Raw genomic sequence first — 16,681 nt, forward strand, 5'->3', positions numbered from 1 at the left:
TGGATGGGGCTAAATGGCTCCACAGGCCCTCGTTAATCTACTTGCCAGTGTGTCCAGGCACGGCCTCCTATGTGATCTGTATCCAACTAGGATAATTCTGTCATGACTTTACGTGGCACTGTAGGTCAGTCCAAGATACTGCCTTCCTTCCCTACTTGTGAGTCGTTCCTTTCCTGGGATATGGGAACCCTGTGCCAATCTGTACCTTTGGCCTCAGTGCCTGAGAGCAAAATGAAAGAACACAAGCAATTCTCTGCTGTGGAGTTTGTTATGGCCAAGAAGCCAGATTAATTATACCATGTGAGTGAATAGCACTATGGGGTTTTTTTGGACTTAATCCAGTCCTTGATCTTCAGCAGCTTCAGCTGTTGCTGAGCAATCCAAAACAACTCCATCTGACAAGGAATCTAGGAAGATGGATAAGTTTGGCAAAAAGTTGTCTCGTCTGCTTGGCTGCGAGACTGCCATTTCGAGGCAGTAATGGCCAGTTACAATTACTCTGTGAAATAAGTTCACATCACAGCATTGTGAGCCGTGGTCCCATGAAGAAAGTAGTTACCATTGTGACTATATGCACTCACACTCTCTGGAAAATCCCTCTTGCTATGGACAGTCAGCAGCTCACAGTTACCATAAAGGCTATGAATCTGGGTTCCTGTCGATATCATTCCCCTGGGAATCCATCCAGGGGAATATCAGGCTTTCCCAAGTTCTGGACTAGTGTGATTCAATGACTGCTGTAATGTTTGTTTTCCGTGGAACCAAGTCACAGAAAACAAAATAAATCAGGAATACCAGGTCTTGCCTTTTTCATTTTCAGTGATGATTGCTTTATGATTTACTGTGTTACAAAACCATGTTTAGACTTTCAAAGAATAATTTACTGGGAAAATGTTCAGTTGTTATCAATTTCCTTTTTAAGGTTTGTTCTGTTTTTCTTAATTTTTAAAATGTCACTAGGATATCTTGAAGCAACGTTTAGACCAGTTGTTGGAAGAGAACACTAACTTAAAAGCTCATCTGTTAAATGTGGAACAGAATGTCAAAAATGCAGACAGTTCTAGTTCATTACATTTGCAACTTACTGGTGAGTTTTTAAAAACACATGTTTTAATAACTGTTGTGTCAGAGGCAAACCCATATCTGTGTTCTGTCTTTAAGTTTAATTTGTATATTATGGCCACATCATGATGCCTTTACTTACACCAAATAGTACCTCATTCCACAAATACTTCCATGGCAATTATTATTTGTATTACCTTAATGCCTAGGGGCTCTACATATAGGCCAAGACCCCATTCTGATAGGGGTGGTACAAACAGCAAACAAAAAGACAGTCCCTGCCCCAAAGGTCTTACAAACTAAGTCAAAGACAATAGATGAATATAGGCAGGAGTACAAGGAAACAATGAGACAACACAGGTCAGCATAATAGGCATTGGTCTGTGCACACCAGCAGCCTACCTGTTATCAAGTTTTTTGTAGGCATCACAGCAAAGGCGGGATTTGAAGATAGCTAATGAGGTAGCTTTGTGCATGTTTACAGTGAGTGTCTCCCAAGCATGTGGGGCAGCGTGGTGAAAGGCACAAAGGTGCTTGTTTGAAAATTTAACAAGTGGGCAGTGGAGACTGGCATCATGGGCTGACAGGAGGCAAGCATGAACAGATTGACAACGAACAATAGGTAATGTGGTAGTTGATTTGTGAAGGGCCTTGAAAGTGAACACAAGCAGCTTATGTTTGATGGGACAGAGAAGGGGAAGCCAGTGGAGAGATTCAAAGGGAGGGGCCACAGCAAAGCGGAGGATGTAGCTCACTGTTTTGAAGATATAATCAACAATTTCTCAGCCAAACCACATTTAAAGTGGACACATTTTCTCTTAATGCTTACTTGTTTAGTGTGTGTTTGCACATCCAGCATAGATTATAAATTTGCTTAGTACGAGCCAGAATAGAATAAGGACACATGACACATAAGTATGGATTAAAGTCTACTGACTGCAACCTTATTAATAAGTCTATTAGCGTTAAGATGTGAATCATACTATTAACCTGGTGACATGATTCCGTCTGGTGGCCCTATCAATAAAGTTCCAATATGCCAAAACAAAAGATGCACTTGATCCACTCAAACTCCACTCCCCCACTTCCTCATGAGTAAGTATCAGGGCAACAATGAGGCGTGCCATGTAACTAGTCCTGACATGCTAGTGACATCAGTCTAATGTCAACACATTGAAGTGCCCAGAATTTGAGATAAGGGATAAAGAACACCGTTATACAAGAGATTACAATTTATGCTTACTATGACCGTTTCTCCCCACTAGTCCCTGGAAAGCCAAGGAACCCATCCAATCAGGTATGAATGCACTAATAACTGAAGGTCTACACTTGAAATACTGCAGCAGTCCTTCAATGAAGATGCTAATACGCTGATGGGGGAGTTTCTCCTGTTGGTGGAATTAATTCACCTCCACAAGAGGTGGTAGCTATATCCATGAGAGAGGCCCTTCCATCAACATAGTGCTCTCTACGCTGGTGTTAGGTCAGAGGTTAATGATCTGGAGGATGGTGTGGACTGCACCCTCAGCAAGTTTGCAGATGACACTTAACTGGGAGGAGTGGTAGATATGCTGGAGGGTAGGGATAGGATACAGAGGGACCTAGACAAATTAGAGGATTGAGCCAAAAGAAATCTGATTAGGCTCAACAAGGACAAGTGCAGAATCCTGCACTGAGGACAAAAGAATCCCATGCACTGCTACAGACTAGAGTCTGAGTGGCTAGGCAGCAGTTCTGCAGAAAAGGACCTAGGGGTTACAGGGGATGATAATCTGGATGTGAGTCAACAGTGTGCCCTTGTTGCCAAGAAGGCTAATGGCATTTCAGGCTGTATAAGTGGGGGCATTGCCAGCAGATCGAGGGACATGATCATTCCCCTCTATTCGACATTGGTGAGACCTCATCTGGAGTATTGTGTCCAGTTTTGGGCCCCACACTACAAGAAGGATGTGGAAAAATTGGAAAGAGTCCAGCGGAGGGCAACAAAAATGATTAGGGGGTTGGAGCACGTGATTTATGAGGAGAGGCTGAGGGAACTGAGATTATTTAGTCTGCAGAAGAGAAGAATGGGGGGGATTGATTTGATAGCTGTTTTCAACTACCTGAAAGGGGGTTCCAAAGAGGATGGATCTAGACTGTTCTCGGAGATACCAGATGACAGAACAAGGAGTAATGGTCTCAAGTTGCAGTGGGAGAGATCTAGGTTGGATATTAGGAAACATGTTTTCACTCAGAGAGTGGTGAAGCACTGGAATGGGTTACCTAGGGTGGTGGTGGAATCTCCTTCCTTAGAGGTTTTTAAGATCAGGCTTGACAAAGCCCTGGCTGGGTTGATTTTAGTTGGGGATTGGTCCTGCTTTGAGCAGGGGGTTGGACTAGAGGACCTCCTGAGGTCCCTTCCAACCCTGATATTCTATGATTCTATAACTGCGTCACTCAGTGGCATGGATTTTTCACACTCCTGAGTGACTGTTATACTGATGTAAGTTTATTGTGTAGACCTGGCCTGAGTCTGCTCCACTGTCACATTGATGAATTCTGTCCTTCTTGAAAGCACTAGAGCCAGTATAATACCTGTCACTCAATTTCATACTTCCTTCTTGCGCTTTCAGCGCAAATTCACATTTGCAGAAGAATTTGTGACCTTTTTCCTTTCTATGAACATTAAAATCATAATTTCTTTGGACAAATGTTCATAAAAAATAATGGAAGAGGATGCAGATGCTAGGTAAGTGAGCTTACAGTTTTTATTTGAATGAATACTCTCGTTTACTTTTTCAGGAACCAGCCAATTAGCAAATATCAGCATCTGTTCAGGCAAACAAACATTCTCATATATAGGACAATGATCGCTACATACCATCAGGAAGAGGCATATATAAACTCATAGAAATAACTGGTGAAAAAGGCCTGTTAGATCATCCAGTCCATCCTTCCTGGTCAGTGCGGCATTGTTCACTACAATACATTCACCAGTGCTTTTCACCGTACTTTGTACATGATGCAGTTTCCATCATTTAGAACTCAGTGTTAGGAAATTTTCCTTTGCTCGATTTAATACTGAGGGCATTTATTACAGGTGATTGTATTGCACACTCCAATGGTAATTTATTAAATAACAAATGTTATAAATTGTCCCTTTAAATTTTTATGGTATCTGCATTTTGGGTCTAAAAAGGATTGACAGAGTCCCTTTTTAAAATGATTAGGTGCCTTATTGAGCCTTAGTCTTCAATACATTTATCATGCTTTTTTCATCTAGATACTTTTACTTGTTAATTACTTCAATACTGAAGAGTAGGAAACATAATTTACTTGAACACCCACCTACGCACCTCCAAAAAACAGCCCAACTCAGTTTGAGGGGAAAAAAACCCTGAAATCTGAAAGCATGTTTCAGAGAATCGTAGATGTGTGGGGCTGGAAGGGACCTTGAGAGCTAAACAGTGGAGTCCAGCTAAAAAGCAGTCACCAAAATTATACCTTCTTTAGCAAAATTGTACTTTCACTCACACACACATCCACAGAAGTCTGAAAGTCAACATTTGGGAGATCCAAACGGTTCCCCTGTGCCATATAACTCTTCAGAATCACAGAAAGATTAGTTTATTTTGGGAGGCAGGAGTAAGTTAGGCTAGCTTCCAAGTTAACTATGGAGTGGCCACTGCCAGCATTCACCTTATCTGTAAAGAAGGGGGATCTGTAGTAAATTAGGCTTATCATCGCTAGCTCTAAAACTATAACAATAAGGTTTCCTCATTCTCTTCCCGTCCTCCCTCCAATATAATGCATTGTATTGGCATTTTGGAGCCTGAAGATTTTGAGGTGCTAACCAGAAGGCATTACTTTAGGCTTAGGGAAATAAAAATGTGTCTGAAGTTCAAAATACTCTTTTATATTCATTTAGCACCTTTCAGCCTGGAAGATCCCAAAGCACTTTACAAACTTAACAAGCAACTATACTACTATAAACAGTTTTAAACAGCAGGTGAAAATACAACTTACAATGGTGTCATAGGGCAGTCCCACCTGAGCGCTGTCCTGCTGCAGGACACAACATGACAGGTGCAACTGCCTACATTTCCTTTCTTCAGACTCCCCAGAAAGAGTTCAGTGCATCATCCCAAGTGTAATAATTAGCCCTTGTGGGGTCACTGATTCCCAAAGTCCCACAAACATAAATTGTAACAAATGTCCCACAGCCTAGTCCATATTTCCCCACCATAGTCAAAACAGTACATGCAACATACTGGTCCAGCATCCCTCACTATGTACCAGCTCTCCAGTGCCGTCCTCTCCTGACCTTACACCAGGACAGCCCCCTAACACTTTCAACTGCAGTGCCTGCTAGGGAGAGCTGGGGGAATGACCACAGCCTCTCTGCTGGGAGCTTCCTTGCCAGGGAGCATCCCTCACACAATCCCAATGATCTAGTCTGACCTTCTGTACATTGCAGGCCACAGAACCTCACCCACCCACTCCTGTAATAGACCCCTAACCTCTGGTTGAATTACTCATTTTCTTCGGGGTCCATCTCTGCAGGTCTGGAGATGTCAGCAGGTAATCTTCCCTGCCTTCAACCTTCTCTAGCCCTTGGCTCCAGCTCTCTGGCTTGGAGCCAGCAGGCTGATTCTGCTTATTCTTCTCCTTCTCATCCTCTCACCATCACCCAGCAAATCCCTCTTGCTGTTCTGGCCTTCAGCCTTCTCCCACCCCCCAATGTACAGTCTGCAGCAGCTTACCTGCCTTCTTCACTGTCAGGGAACCCTCACCTGCCCTCATCTTGACAGATTCTGATTCACCAGCTCTCTCTCTCTCTGATCCTTTATAGCCCACAGGTGCTGTCTCACCCTCCTAATTGGCAAAATAGGGACACTTGCTTTGGCACAAGGGAGCTGTACCTGCTTCATTCACAGGGGCCAGCCAGATGGAAACTGCAAAGGGAGGTTTATAGCTAAAATGTAAGTTGAAATTTGCCAGGGCACTGGATTTAATGCCCTTAATTTTGGAGATCAACTCAAGTGCACTGAAATTGATGGAAAGCCTGTCATTGACTTCACTTCAGGCTCATGAAGAATATTTTGGGATCTTTAGCTGGCACAAAAGGTCAGGCTCTCAACTGTAGGTCTCATCCAAGGGATGGATATTCAGTCTTATTTTATGCTACTGTACAATATTTACCCCTCTGAGGTTAGGCTGAATTTTCAGCAAGAGATATAGCCTCCTTAAGATATTTTGTCCCTTTGAATTTTAGATCTGCAAAATGAGACTCAACAGTTAAGAAGTGAAAACATCAACTTGAAACAGCGTCTTCAGCACTATGATCAGATTCAGGAGCTCACAGAGATGTTGCAGGAAAGTCACAGGTATATTGAAGATCCTGGTCAGAAGTAAAAGAAACTACATAAGAAACCCTTGGCATATTGAATACTTTGAAATTTTAAAGTCATTCTGTATTAAAGTACCAGAGCTTCTCAGTTAAATGTTTACTATGAGTGGAAGATGCTCAATACATTTAAAATGTAAACATAGTAGCCCTTTTTGTCTCCGTATTTAATGAACAATGGAAAGTTTACTTGATGATTTTTTAGTCCAGATTACTGAGTTGTCTCTAGGTTCTATGGAGGCAGCAGCAGATGCTGCTTAGCAACCAGTCTGCGCAGCCAGCTCTCTACCTCTTAAATTGACAAACTATAAAACTAAACCAGCAGCAGCATTTTAAGTATTTCATTTGTTTTTTCAAATTTTAAACTGTGTAGATTTATACTCGGTTGAAAGTTGAATATCCTGGAGGAAGGTGGGTTGGATGAATTAAAATGTTAATTACAGAAGGAAAATGATCAGATACAAATTTTCCATTCCACTTCATGATGTCTCCAGTAGTGCATAATTTTGAGAAGTAACAAGCAGCAACAAATTGAGCTGGGGGGGGGGGAAGGGAGTCTGAATTAACACTGTTACACTAGTGTAAAACTGGAGAAAGTCAGTTAATGGAGTTAGCCCCAAAAATGTAGAATTCCTGCCCCTTATGGAAAGCAGGACCTGGGCCTATATAAGGACCACTGCCTGAAGTATACTTCTACCAGGGGAGGGCTCTCTGGGGGGGATTGAAGTCTATCTTGTAATGTTTTATAAAAGTACACAGGGATGACTACATTGCTGCTTTTCAGATTTCTTCTGGGAATGCAAGTGCATTCTCTACTTGTTCCTTTAGCTATCTGGTGACATTGAAACTGATATGGCGTGCTGTGATACTCCCTGGAATTAGTTGGTTGGGGGCCTTGTGTGCCTCTCTGACGCAGCACTACATCCATTTTGCCGGTGAGGTGTGAATGTGCTAGATCTCATGCATTTTGCGCAGAAGGAAAAAAAAAGAACGATGGATTTCCTTCTAGGTTCTGTATAAATTGAGATGGAACGTTAGTACTCTGCATACATACCTCTCGGGGAAAATCCTAAATTTTTGTTTAAAGACACTAGCTGAGAGGGAGAAATTGAGGCTGGCCCTCCCACTGGAGGAAAATAGCTGGGCAGCCAGAGGAAGACAGGACAGAGCAGATGGGTTGCTAAGCAACAGCTTGAGCGGCCTCCAGTTCTTCTTCGAGTGATTGCTCATATCCATTCCAGTTAGGTGTGTGCGCCGCGCATGCACATTCGTCGGAAAACTTTTACCCTAGCAACTCAGTGGGCTGGCAGGTCGCCCCCTAGAGTGGCGCCGTCATGGTGCTCGATATATACCCCTGCCGGCCCACCCACTCCTCAGTTCCTTCTTACCGCCCGTGTTGGTCATTGGAACAGTGGAGCGCGGCTTAGCTGACCTCCACTTCCCTAGCTACTCGTAGTTCTCGTATATAGTTATGCAGTTATAATTCTTTTATATATATATTTGTATAGTTATACTTTTTTTTTCTTTGCTAACATAGTTAGTTTAGTAATAGTTAGCGGGGTTCAGGAAGTAGCCCCTTTCCTGCACCCGGTGCCGGAGCCCATACACGGCTCACCGGGTTTTAAAATGGGCTCGGCCTGCCAGAAGCCGATGCCGAAGGGAGATCCACACGACTCCTGTTTGAAGTGCCTCAGGGAATCACACTTGACAGCTAAGTGCCCCATTTGCAAGGCTTTTAAGCCGAGAACAAAAAGGAGCGGGACTTTCACTTACCCCTCCACCTTTGGCACCGAGCGATGATCAAACGGCTGGCAGAAGCGCTTCCTCGGCACCGGGCCCGCCGGTACTGCCAAGGCCTTTCGGCACCGGCCGTCGCCGGCACCGAAGTCGACTCGGCACCGCTCCCTTCCTCCGAGGTCGAGAGAGCCTACAATTCCTGCTGGTGCCTGACGGCTCCCCGGCACGCACCGTGGTTGAGCCCCCTGCTCCTGCTGCTTCCGTGCCACCTGCATTGCAGCCAGAGAGCTCATCTAAGTCGGATTGCCCGGCACCGACACCTGCAGAGGCACCGATGACATCGGCACTGTCGATTCCAGTCCCCCAGGGCCATTGAATCCAGTGCCTGACAGCTCCCCGGCACGCGCCGTGGTAGAGCTTACTGCTCCCGCTGCTTTTGTGCCAGCTGCACCACAGCCAGAGAGCTCGTCTAAGTCGGATCGCCCGGCACCGACACCTGCAGAGGCACCGATGACGTCGGCACCGTCGATCCCGGTCCCACAAGGGCCGTCGAATCCGGTGCCTGACGGCTCCCCGGCACGCGCTGTGGTTGAGCTTACTGCTCCTGCTGCTTCCGTGCCAACTGCACCGCAGCCAGAGAGCTCGTCTAAGTCGGATCGCCCGGCACCGACACCTACCGAAGCTCTGACGACCTCGGTACCGTCGATCCCAGTCCCACGAGAGCCGTCGAATCCAGTGCCTGACAACTCCCCAGTATGCACTGTGGTTGAGCCTGCTGTTCCCTCCACGCCGGAGACATTACCAACGGCAAGGGATCTCATTGCCATGACAGAGTCGATGCTGCCTGACCCCGGCACCGCTGGTGCAGGTAATACAGTCTCTTCATATGACCGTCCTCTGTCAGCACAGCAGAGCGGCACCGTTCATGATCACAGTCCCGCAGACGCTCCAGGTCCCGTCGGCACACCCGACACCACTTGCAGTCCAGGTGCTGTTTTCCTCATCGGTACTGGTCGCACTCGCCGCACCGGTCGGTATCCTGTTCGCCGACCCGCTACTATCGGCACCATTCCGACTCCCGGCACCGCGACAGGTACCGTGACTCCCGTAGCCTCTCCCCGAGCCTCGAGATCTCGGTCGACCTCCCGGCACCGTTCTGGTTGCAGGTCTGGATCTCGTTCCAGGTACCGGTACGCCTCCCGGTGCCGGTCCCCAGTGCCGAGTTGGGCAAGGTCCGATAGAGTCAGAGACTCTGCCCTTGCCTTTATTTTTTTTAGTACCTCCATGGCCATCCAGACACGCATCTGTGTCATCCCACATGCGCAGATCTTATGCTCAGGACCACGATTCTGATACGCCCCCCGACAACCTGAGGTGGAGGAGGTCCCAGAGGTAGAGGACCCGGTATGGTGCCCTCTAAGGGGTACGACTACTCGTCTGTCCGCTCTCCTCTCTGCTCACTAGTCTTTCAGTCTGTTAAGGAGAGGTACTGGTATGGCCAGCGGGCGCCAGCCCCGAAACCGAAGGAGGCTTGGCGAATGAACCTACTTGGCCGCCAAGTGTACTCTGCAGCGGCCCTGCAGCTCTGGGTAGCAAAGCAACAAGCCTTGCTTAGCTGCTATAATTATAGCACCTGGGTGAAGGTAGTTTAGTTTATGGAGTTTCTCCCTCAAAACTCCCACCAAGAGTTCGCTGCCGTCTTGGAGGATGGGGGAAAAAGGTACCCAGAGCATCCCTCCAGGCCTCGTTGGACACAGCAGACTCAGCAGCCAGGACTCTGGCCTTTGGTGTCACCATGAGGTGCATCTCATGGCTTCAGGTTTCAAACCTCCGGCCAGAGCTGCAGTATGCCATTCAGGACTTACCCTTTGTTGGTAAAGGCCTCTTCGCGGCAAAGACAGCCCCAGGCTGTGAAGCCTGATGGACAATAGGGTCCTAATGCGCTCTCTCAGCATGCATATGCCAGCGACCAAACGCAGGCCTTTCTGTCCCCAGCCGCTATACTCTGTGCCTAGCCAGAGACAGGACTTTGGCAAACGGCGAGGCCAAGGTGGTCGCAGACAAATGTCAGGACCCCTAAAGAGCCAAGGTCAAGGTCCCTCGCAATTACCACTGGGACCAAAGACGAACCTTCCAAGGTGCGCCTGAGGGTGGTGTACCAGTCACAGGCCGGGATCCCAATCCCGCTTTCTCCTGGCGTGGCCCCAGTTAATTTCAGATCGCTGGGTCCTGCGCACGGTGGAGCATGGGTACCACCTCTAATTTGTTCCAACCCTGTCCCCCTTCAGGGACCCCTCTCACGAGCAATTCCTCGTACAAGAGGTGCAGACGCCGACGGACGAAAGGGGCAAGGGGGTTTACTCCCGTTATGCCCTAGTCCCCCACTCGAACGGAGGTCTCAGACCTTCCTAGTCCTGCGCTGACTCAACCAGTTTAGGATAAGGTTGAAGTTCCGCATGGTATCCCTGGTAACCATTATTCCATCCTTGCCTCCTGGGGACTGCTATGCCGCCCTCGATATGAAGGACGCGTACTTTCACAACGCCATCTTCCCTCCACACAGGAGATACCTCCGCTTTCTAGCCAACCATCAGTACTTCTGGTTTACGGTCCTAATGTTTGGCCTTTCTGCAGCCCCACAGGTATTGACCAAGTATATGGCCATAGTCGCCGCCTACCTTCGCTGATGTCGGATATGCGTTTTTCCATATCTGGACGATTCGCTTATCCGAGGAGACTCCGAGACACAAACCACTCAGCACGTGGGCATCGTCATGGTCTTATTCACAGGTCTAGGCCTGATGATTACTATAGAGCAATCCACTCTGGTTCCCACGCAGAGGTTGGACATCCTAGGGGCTATCCTGGTCTCCGACCTAGCCGGAGCCTGCTTATCACAGCCGCGGTTTTAGGCGATGGCAACAATCATCCGAGGTCTGCAGACTTTCCCAATGACCTCGGCTCGCACTTGTCTCAGTCTCCAGGGTCCATGGCTGCCCGCAAGTTTGTAACCAAACACGCCAAGCTCCGCCTCCGTCCTCTCCAAGTCCGGCTCACCTCGGCGTACCGCCCGGACAGGGAGCCAATGGTCATGGTAGTCACCGTTCCCTCGAGCACCTTAGGCTCCCTAGAGTGATGGCTAACTCCCTCCCTGGTGTGGGCAGGGATGCGGTTCCATCCGCCCCAGCCCTCACTGCCCCTGACGACGGACGCGTCATCTCTCTGCTCGAGTGCTCATGGTCACCTCCGAGCTTAAGGCCTTTGGTCTTCTCGGGAGCTGGCATTCCACATCAATGCCCCAAAAATGAGAGTAGTCCGCCTGGCGTGCCAGGGGTTCCAGCGGCAGCTGCGAGGCCGTGGTATCTCATTGTTTACAGCCAACACAACGGCCATGTGCTTCATAAATAACCAGGGAGGGACATGGTCCTCCCCCCTTTTGTCAGGAGGCCATCCATTTCTGGGACTTTTGCATGGCCCACTCGATGGAGCTGGTGACGTCCTTTCTCCCAGGCGTTCGGAACGCCTTGGCGCTTTGACTCAGCAGGTCTTTCCTGTCTTACGAGTGGTCACTCTGCCCCATGTGAGGCATTCTGCTTTCCAGAAGTGGAGATTTTTCCTCACATAGACCTGTTCGCTCACCGCGAGAGCAGAAAATGCCAGATGTTCTGCTCCTTCCAAGGTTTCTCCTCGGGATCGATCTTGGACGCATTCCTGATGCCGTGGAAAGGCCAACTCCTTTATGCCTTCCCACTGTTCCCACTGGTTCATTAGGTCCTACTCAAACTCCGCAGGGGCAGAGCGCGCATCATCATGATCACTCCAGCGTGGTCCAGGCAGCACTGATATACCACGTTGCTCGGCCTGTCAATAACCAACCCAATTACCCTGCCACCCCACCCAGACCTCATCACTCAGGGCCACGACAGGCTTCGTCACCTGGACCTGCAGTCTCTTCGCCTCACGGTGTGGCTGCTGCGTAACTGAGCCGGGGTGGCAGGAAGCCTTCCACCTGGTCAACGTACCTGGCCGAGTGGAAGCATTTCTTCTACAGGTGCAATACTCTCGTTCTTGCTCCTACTGAGGTCTCGATCCCCTCTATTTGGCCTGCCTCTGGCCTTCAGCGGCAGGACCTGGCGGTATCATCGCTGAGGGTACACTTGGCAGCCATCTCTACCTTCCAGCCAGGCTAAGGTGGACGTTCCGTGTTCTCACACTCTATGGGTTCGAGGTCCCTCAAGGGCTTGGAGCGCTTGCACCCTCGGGTGCGCCGCCCAGCCCCAACCTGGGACCTCAACCTAGTTTTAACCAGACTTATGTCTCCCCCATTCGAGCCGTTCGCGACCAGCCCTCTGCTATACCTGTCTTGGATGACAACTTTCCTCGTAGCTGTTACATCGGCCAGACGAGTCTCTGAGCTCAGAGCTCTTACGGTGGTTCCACCGTACACTAGGTTACACAAAGACAAGGTGCAGTTATGACCACACCCGGCTTTCCTCCCTAAGGTGGTTTTGGCCTTTCATGTTACCCACAGCTCAACGCAATGGGCGCAACAGTTGCACTCCCTGGACATCTGTAGAGTGCTCACATTTATATTGCGCTGACAGAACCATTTCGTAAGGTGCCCCAGCTCTGTCACGGTAGCAGACCAAAGGGAAGGCTTGCTTGTTTTCCTCTCAGAGGATCTCATCTTGGGTGATGGCGTACATCCGCACTTGTTATGATTTGGCTCATATTTCCCCAAGCCACATCACCGTGCATTCTACCAGGGCTCAGGCTTCATCTGCCGCCTTGCTGGCTCGTGTTCCTACCCACGAGATCTGTCACGCAGCTCCATTGGTCCTCGGTCCATACCTTTGCTTCGCAGTATGCCCTGGTTCAACAGTCAAGAGATGCTGTAGCCTCTGGCTCAGCAGTTTTCATTCTGCCACATTTCACTCCGACCCCACCGCCTACGTAAGGCTTGGGATTCACCTAACTGGAATGGATATGAGCAATCACTCAAAGAAGAAAAGACGGTTACTCACCTTTGTAACTGTTGTTCTTCGAGATGTGTTGCTCATATCCATTCCACACCCGCCCTCCTTCCCCACTGTCAGAGTAGCCGGCAAGAAGGAACTGAGGAGCGGGTGGGCCGGCAGGGGTATATATCGAGCATCATGACGGCGCCACTCTAGGGGGCGACCTGCCGGCCCACTGAGTTGCTAGGGTAAAAGTTTTCCGACGAATGTGCACGCGCGGCGCACTCACCTAACTGGAATGGATGTGAGCAACACATCTCGAAGAACAACAGTTACAAAGATGAGTAACCGTCTTTTTCACTGCCGAAAGGAGACCCTTGACTTTGGCTGACTCACTGGAGAGGTTGTGTACACGAGAGACTACAGACATGTTTTATGAAGGTATAAATATTGCTGTCTATTTTATTAGTGTTTGAATGTAAGGACTGTAAAGTGTAATGAATTATTTTAAATAAGTGACTAGTGATGCTCTGTCAAATTGGGAGAACTAGAATCTGAAGGACACTGTTTATCCTCAGAAGAGGTAGTGGCAGTACGGAGTGCAACACACGCTGGCCTACTAATGTTTTATGTTTGTACAGTGCCCTGGGGATTAGATGGCTGATTTTATGAATTGAATAAATAAGTTTCAGCCATATTCTGCTGGGATCATCTCTTCTTAGGAGCAGAAAATCTCTTAGTCTCCATGCCCATTTAAACATTGCCCTCTCTGCCAAGACAGTCTGCAAGGAGGGGTTGAGTACGATGTAGTTACATGCTATTTGAGGAGATGAACTTGAAACAACCAATTTATTTCGGTGTAATGAAGGCCTTCTGTTCAGTGATGATCACTTTCAGCCATTGATCAACGTGGGCTGATTTAAACCAGTGGCAGATACCGTGGCAAAAATCCCACAGGATCTCATAGAAACAGCTCATTTTAAGCAGGCCTTGCTATTCTGCAGAAGCTACAGATTCTCTCTACGAGGTTGATGCAGCTGTAGCATCCCTCACAAAGGATTTGAATCTTCTTTAGCAGCCCATAGAGCCTCCCTGTTAATGACAACTTGCTGGAGTCAGAATGTCCTGGTGTACTAGGCTAAAAAATGTCCACTCCCAGAATTGTAATTAACTCACGTCAATACTAAAGAAAATATACCTGTCCACTCTGTTTGTGGTGGATGGACTATGGATTCCAGGGGCTGATGGTGAAACTCTGGCTAGGAGCCAATACTGGCATTTTCTGGGACTGATCTTTGTTCCCAGTATAAATCAACTGAAACAAGTTCTCTTGGCCGCTAAATGGTCACCTTTTTAGGATCTGTAACATAGCAAATGGTTTTTTTATTATAAACTTGTAATATATGAGATATGATCTACTAATAAGAAATTAATGTTTCTGGCCAGTTATAGAATTACTCATCTAGTGAGAGGATAGAAGGGGTACGACCCCAGCCCCTTTTTATTGTGTTTTTGTGCTTTAGTAAGTTGCGCTCTCTCTGTTCTGGGGAGATGAGATTTGGGCCTTATTTTGAGATGGCCATGGGGCATACATGCTGGAAAAAGTTCCCCTTATAAACTTTGTTTTCATATGACTTAGAATTTTTGACACTTGTTCTTAGAATCAGTGTCAGTATACATCTGAAAGATTGCTTTGTATAACGTCCTTTCAACATGATCTGGAGATGGGACAAAACTAGGGGGGAAATCTTCAGCTTCAGATAAAATGGAATGTGGATCTGATAAATCCTAATTTTGGATTTGGAAAAACAAAAGCATCCTTGGTCTTGCCCATCTGTGTCCTAAACATGTGGGGTGAGAGTCTGGGCTGTCCTCTGAGTAGGGAAGGTTACCATAATAAGGTAATGTAGTACATTATGTCTATATCTTGGTAGTTATGAGGATTTCAAAATTAACACAACAGCTTATTTTATAGTTGTTTCAGTGACTAAAAAAGAGTTGGCCAGAACTTCAGTAATGTAAAATACTATTTTACGTCAGCTGAGGATTTGGTCCAATGAAGGCAAATTCATTCATATGGAGAGCACTTCTATTTGAAATGTATTATTGAGACAAATCTTTCCACTAAGGAATGTTTACTTGGTCATAAATTATTCCTAAAAATCTCTCTCTCCTTTTATACATTCAAAGTGAAAAAAATAGCTCACAATAGTTTATTCCATAGTAGAATTACAAAGAAATAGTAGTACCCAATAGAAATGTGAAAGGAATTAAAAAGACTTTATAAAATGGTTGAAATAATAAGCACAATTAGATGTTTGGATTGTTTATTGCAGAATTTTGGTTTCTACCAATGAGCATCTCCTGCAAGAATTAGCAGAGACACGTACACGGCACAGGACTGAAGTTGAGCAGCTACACTGGAGTTACAATCAGTTAAAAAAAACAATGGATAAACATCCTCCTAGCAACATGGACAACAGCAGGTGTTAGTGACAATCCAAGGAAGTTTTGTTGTAAATGATTTATAAGAGGGGACACCCTTGAGTTTATCTGACTGTGTGAGCAAACATTTACAACTGCACCATGAGTTGATGTATTTGATACCTTTTATTTATTCAGAATTGTTTTTCTGTCTTTGTTAATATAAATTGTTCAGCAGAGATTTCCCCAGAACAAATCTTCACTTTCTTTTTTACAGAAACATGGATGTGCATGATGGCAATTTAAACCCAGTCAGAAATTTTGGTTGAGCACTTTCAGTCCAGAACTCAGGGCTACCTAAAGCTAAATGTGAGTTCAAATTTTAGAACTGTTATTTTGAAATCAGGACCATAAGTGCCAATGGCTGAGTTAGTTCACAAGGACATAGTTCATATTTTTATATATAAATGTAGTATAACGTAAGTTGACTTATAGCCCTGATCTGTACTTATGCACTGGGTACTGCTGTCCATATTATCAAATGTAACATTAAACATGATTTAGAAGGGAATCTTTTTTTAGGGAAATAAAAAATACTCACTGCTTGCTCTTTCAGTTCCACTGTGGGTGAGACCCTGTAACAAGAGGTGAAACTTTACAGAGAATGTATCTGTGATAGTCTTTTGGCCTATGTGTGATTGATAGGAACTTTAGTTATTCCATTACAAATAACACAATCAAACATCTTCCCTACACAGCCGTCATTGTCTAAGGCTTTTATTTTACTCTCCATAACTTTACTGAGGGTATGGCTACACTTGCAAGTGCACAGCGCTCCCACAGCAGCGCTTTGAAGTGTGTGTGTGGTCGCGGCGCCAGCGCTGGGAGAGAGCTCTCCCAGCGCTGCACGTACTCCACATCCTCTATGGGTGTAGCTTGCAGCGCTGGGAGCCGTGCTCCCCGCGCTGCGGCACTGTTTACACTGAGGCTTTACAGTGCTGTATCTTGCAGCGCTCAGGGGGGTGTTTTTTCACATCCCGAGCGAGAAAGTTGCAGCGCTGTAAAGAGCCAGTGTAGCCAAGGCCTTAGTGTGAGCTGTACTCTGGTACTTTTT

The 16,681-nt window shown here is 46.8% G+C and overlaps 1 protein-coding gene across 4 annotated transcripts in view; it reads left to right on the forward strand.

Annotated features, from left to right (window-relative positions):
* The window catches only part of CEP72 (centrosomal protein 72), a 72,891-nt gene that overhangs the window by 35,125 nt on the left and 21,085 nt on the right, over positions 1–16,681 (forward strand). For 2 of the 4 annotated variants that reach the window (XR_003998926.1, XR_003998927.1), the window contains exons 12-14: positions 961–1,087; positions 6,317–6,428; positions 15,480–15,936. Coding sequence is in view for 2 of the 4 variants with exons in the window: in XM_030551546.1 (XP_030407406.1) it covers positions 961–1,087; positions 6,317–6,428; positions 15,480–15,636 (396 nt within the window). In the remaining 2 variants the exon portion in view is untranslated. Of the gene's footprint in view, positions 1–960; positions 1,088–6,316; positions 6,429–15,479; positions 16,435–16,681 lie in introns of those variants that run through there. The other 2 variants (XM_030551547.1, XM_030551546.1) reach the window with 2 other exon arrangements.

The sequence above is a fragment of the Gopherus evgoodei genome, chromosome 2 (assembly GCF_007399415.2).
Source record: "Gopherus evgoodei ecotype Sinaloan lineage chromosome 2, rGopEvg1_v1.p, whole genome shotgun sequence".
In the NCBI taxonomy this organism is placed as follows: domain Eukaryota; kingdom Metazoa; phylum Chordata; order Testudines; family Testudinidae; genus Gopherus; species Gopherus evgoodei.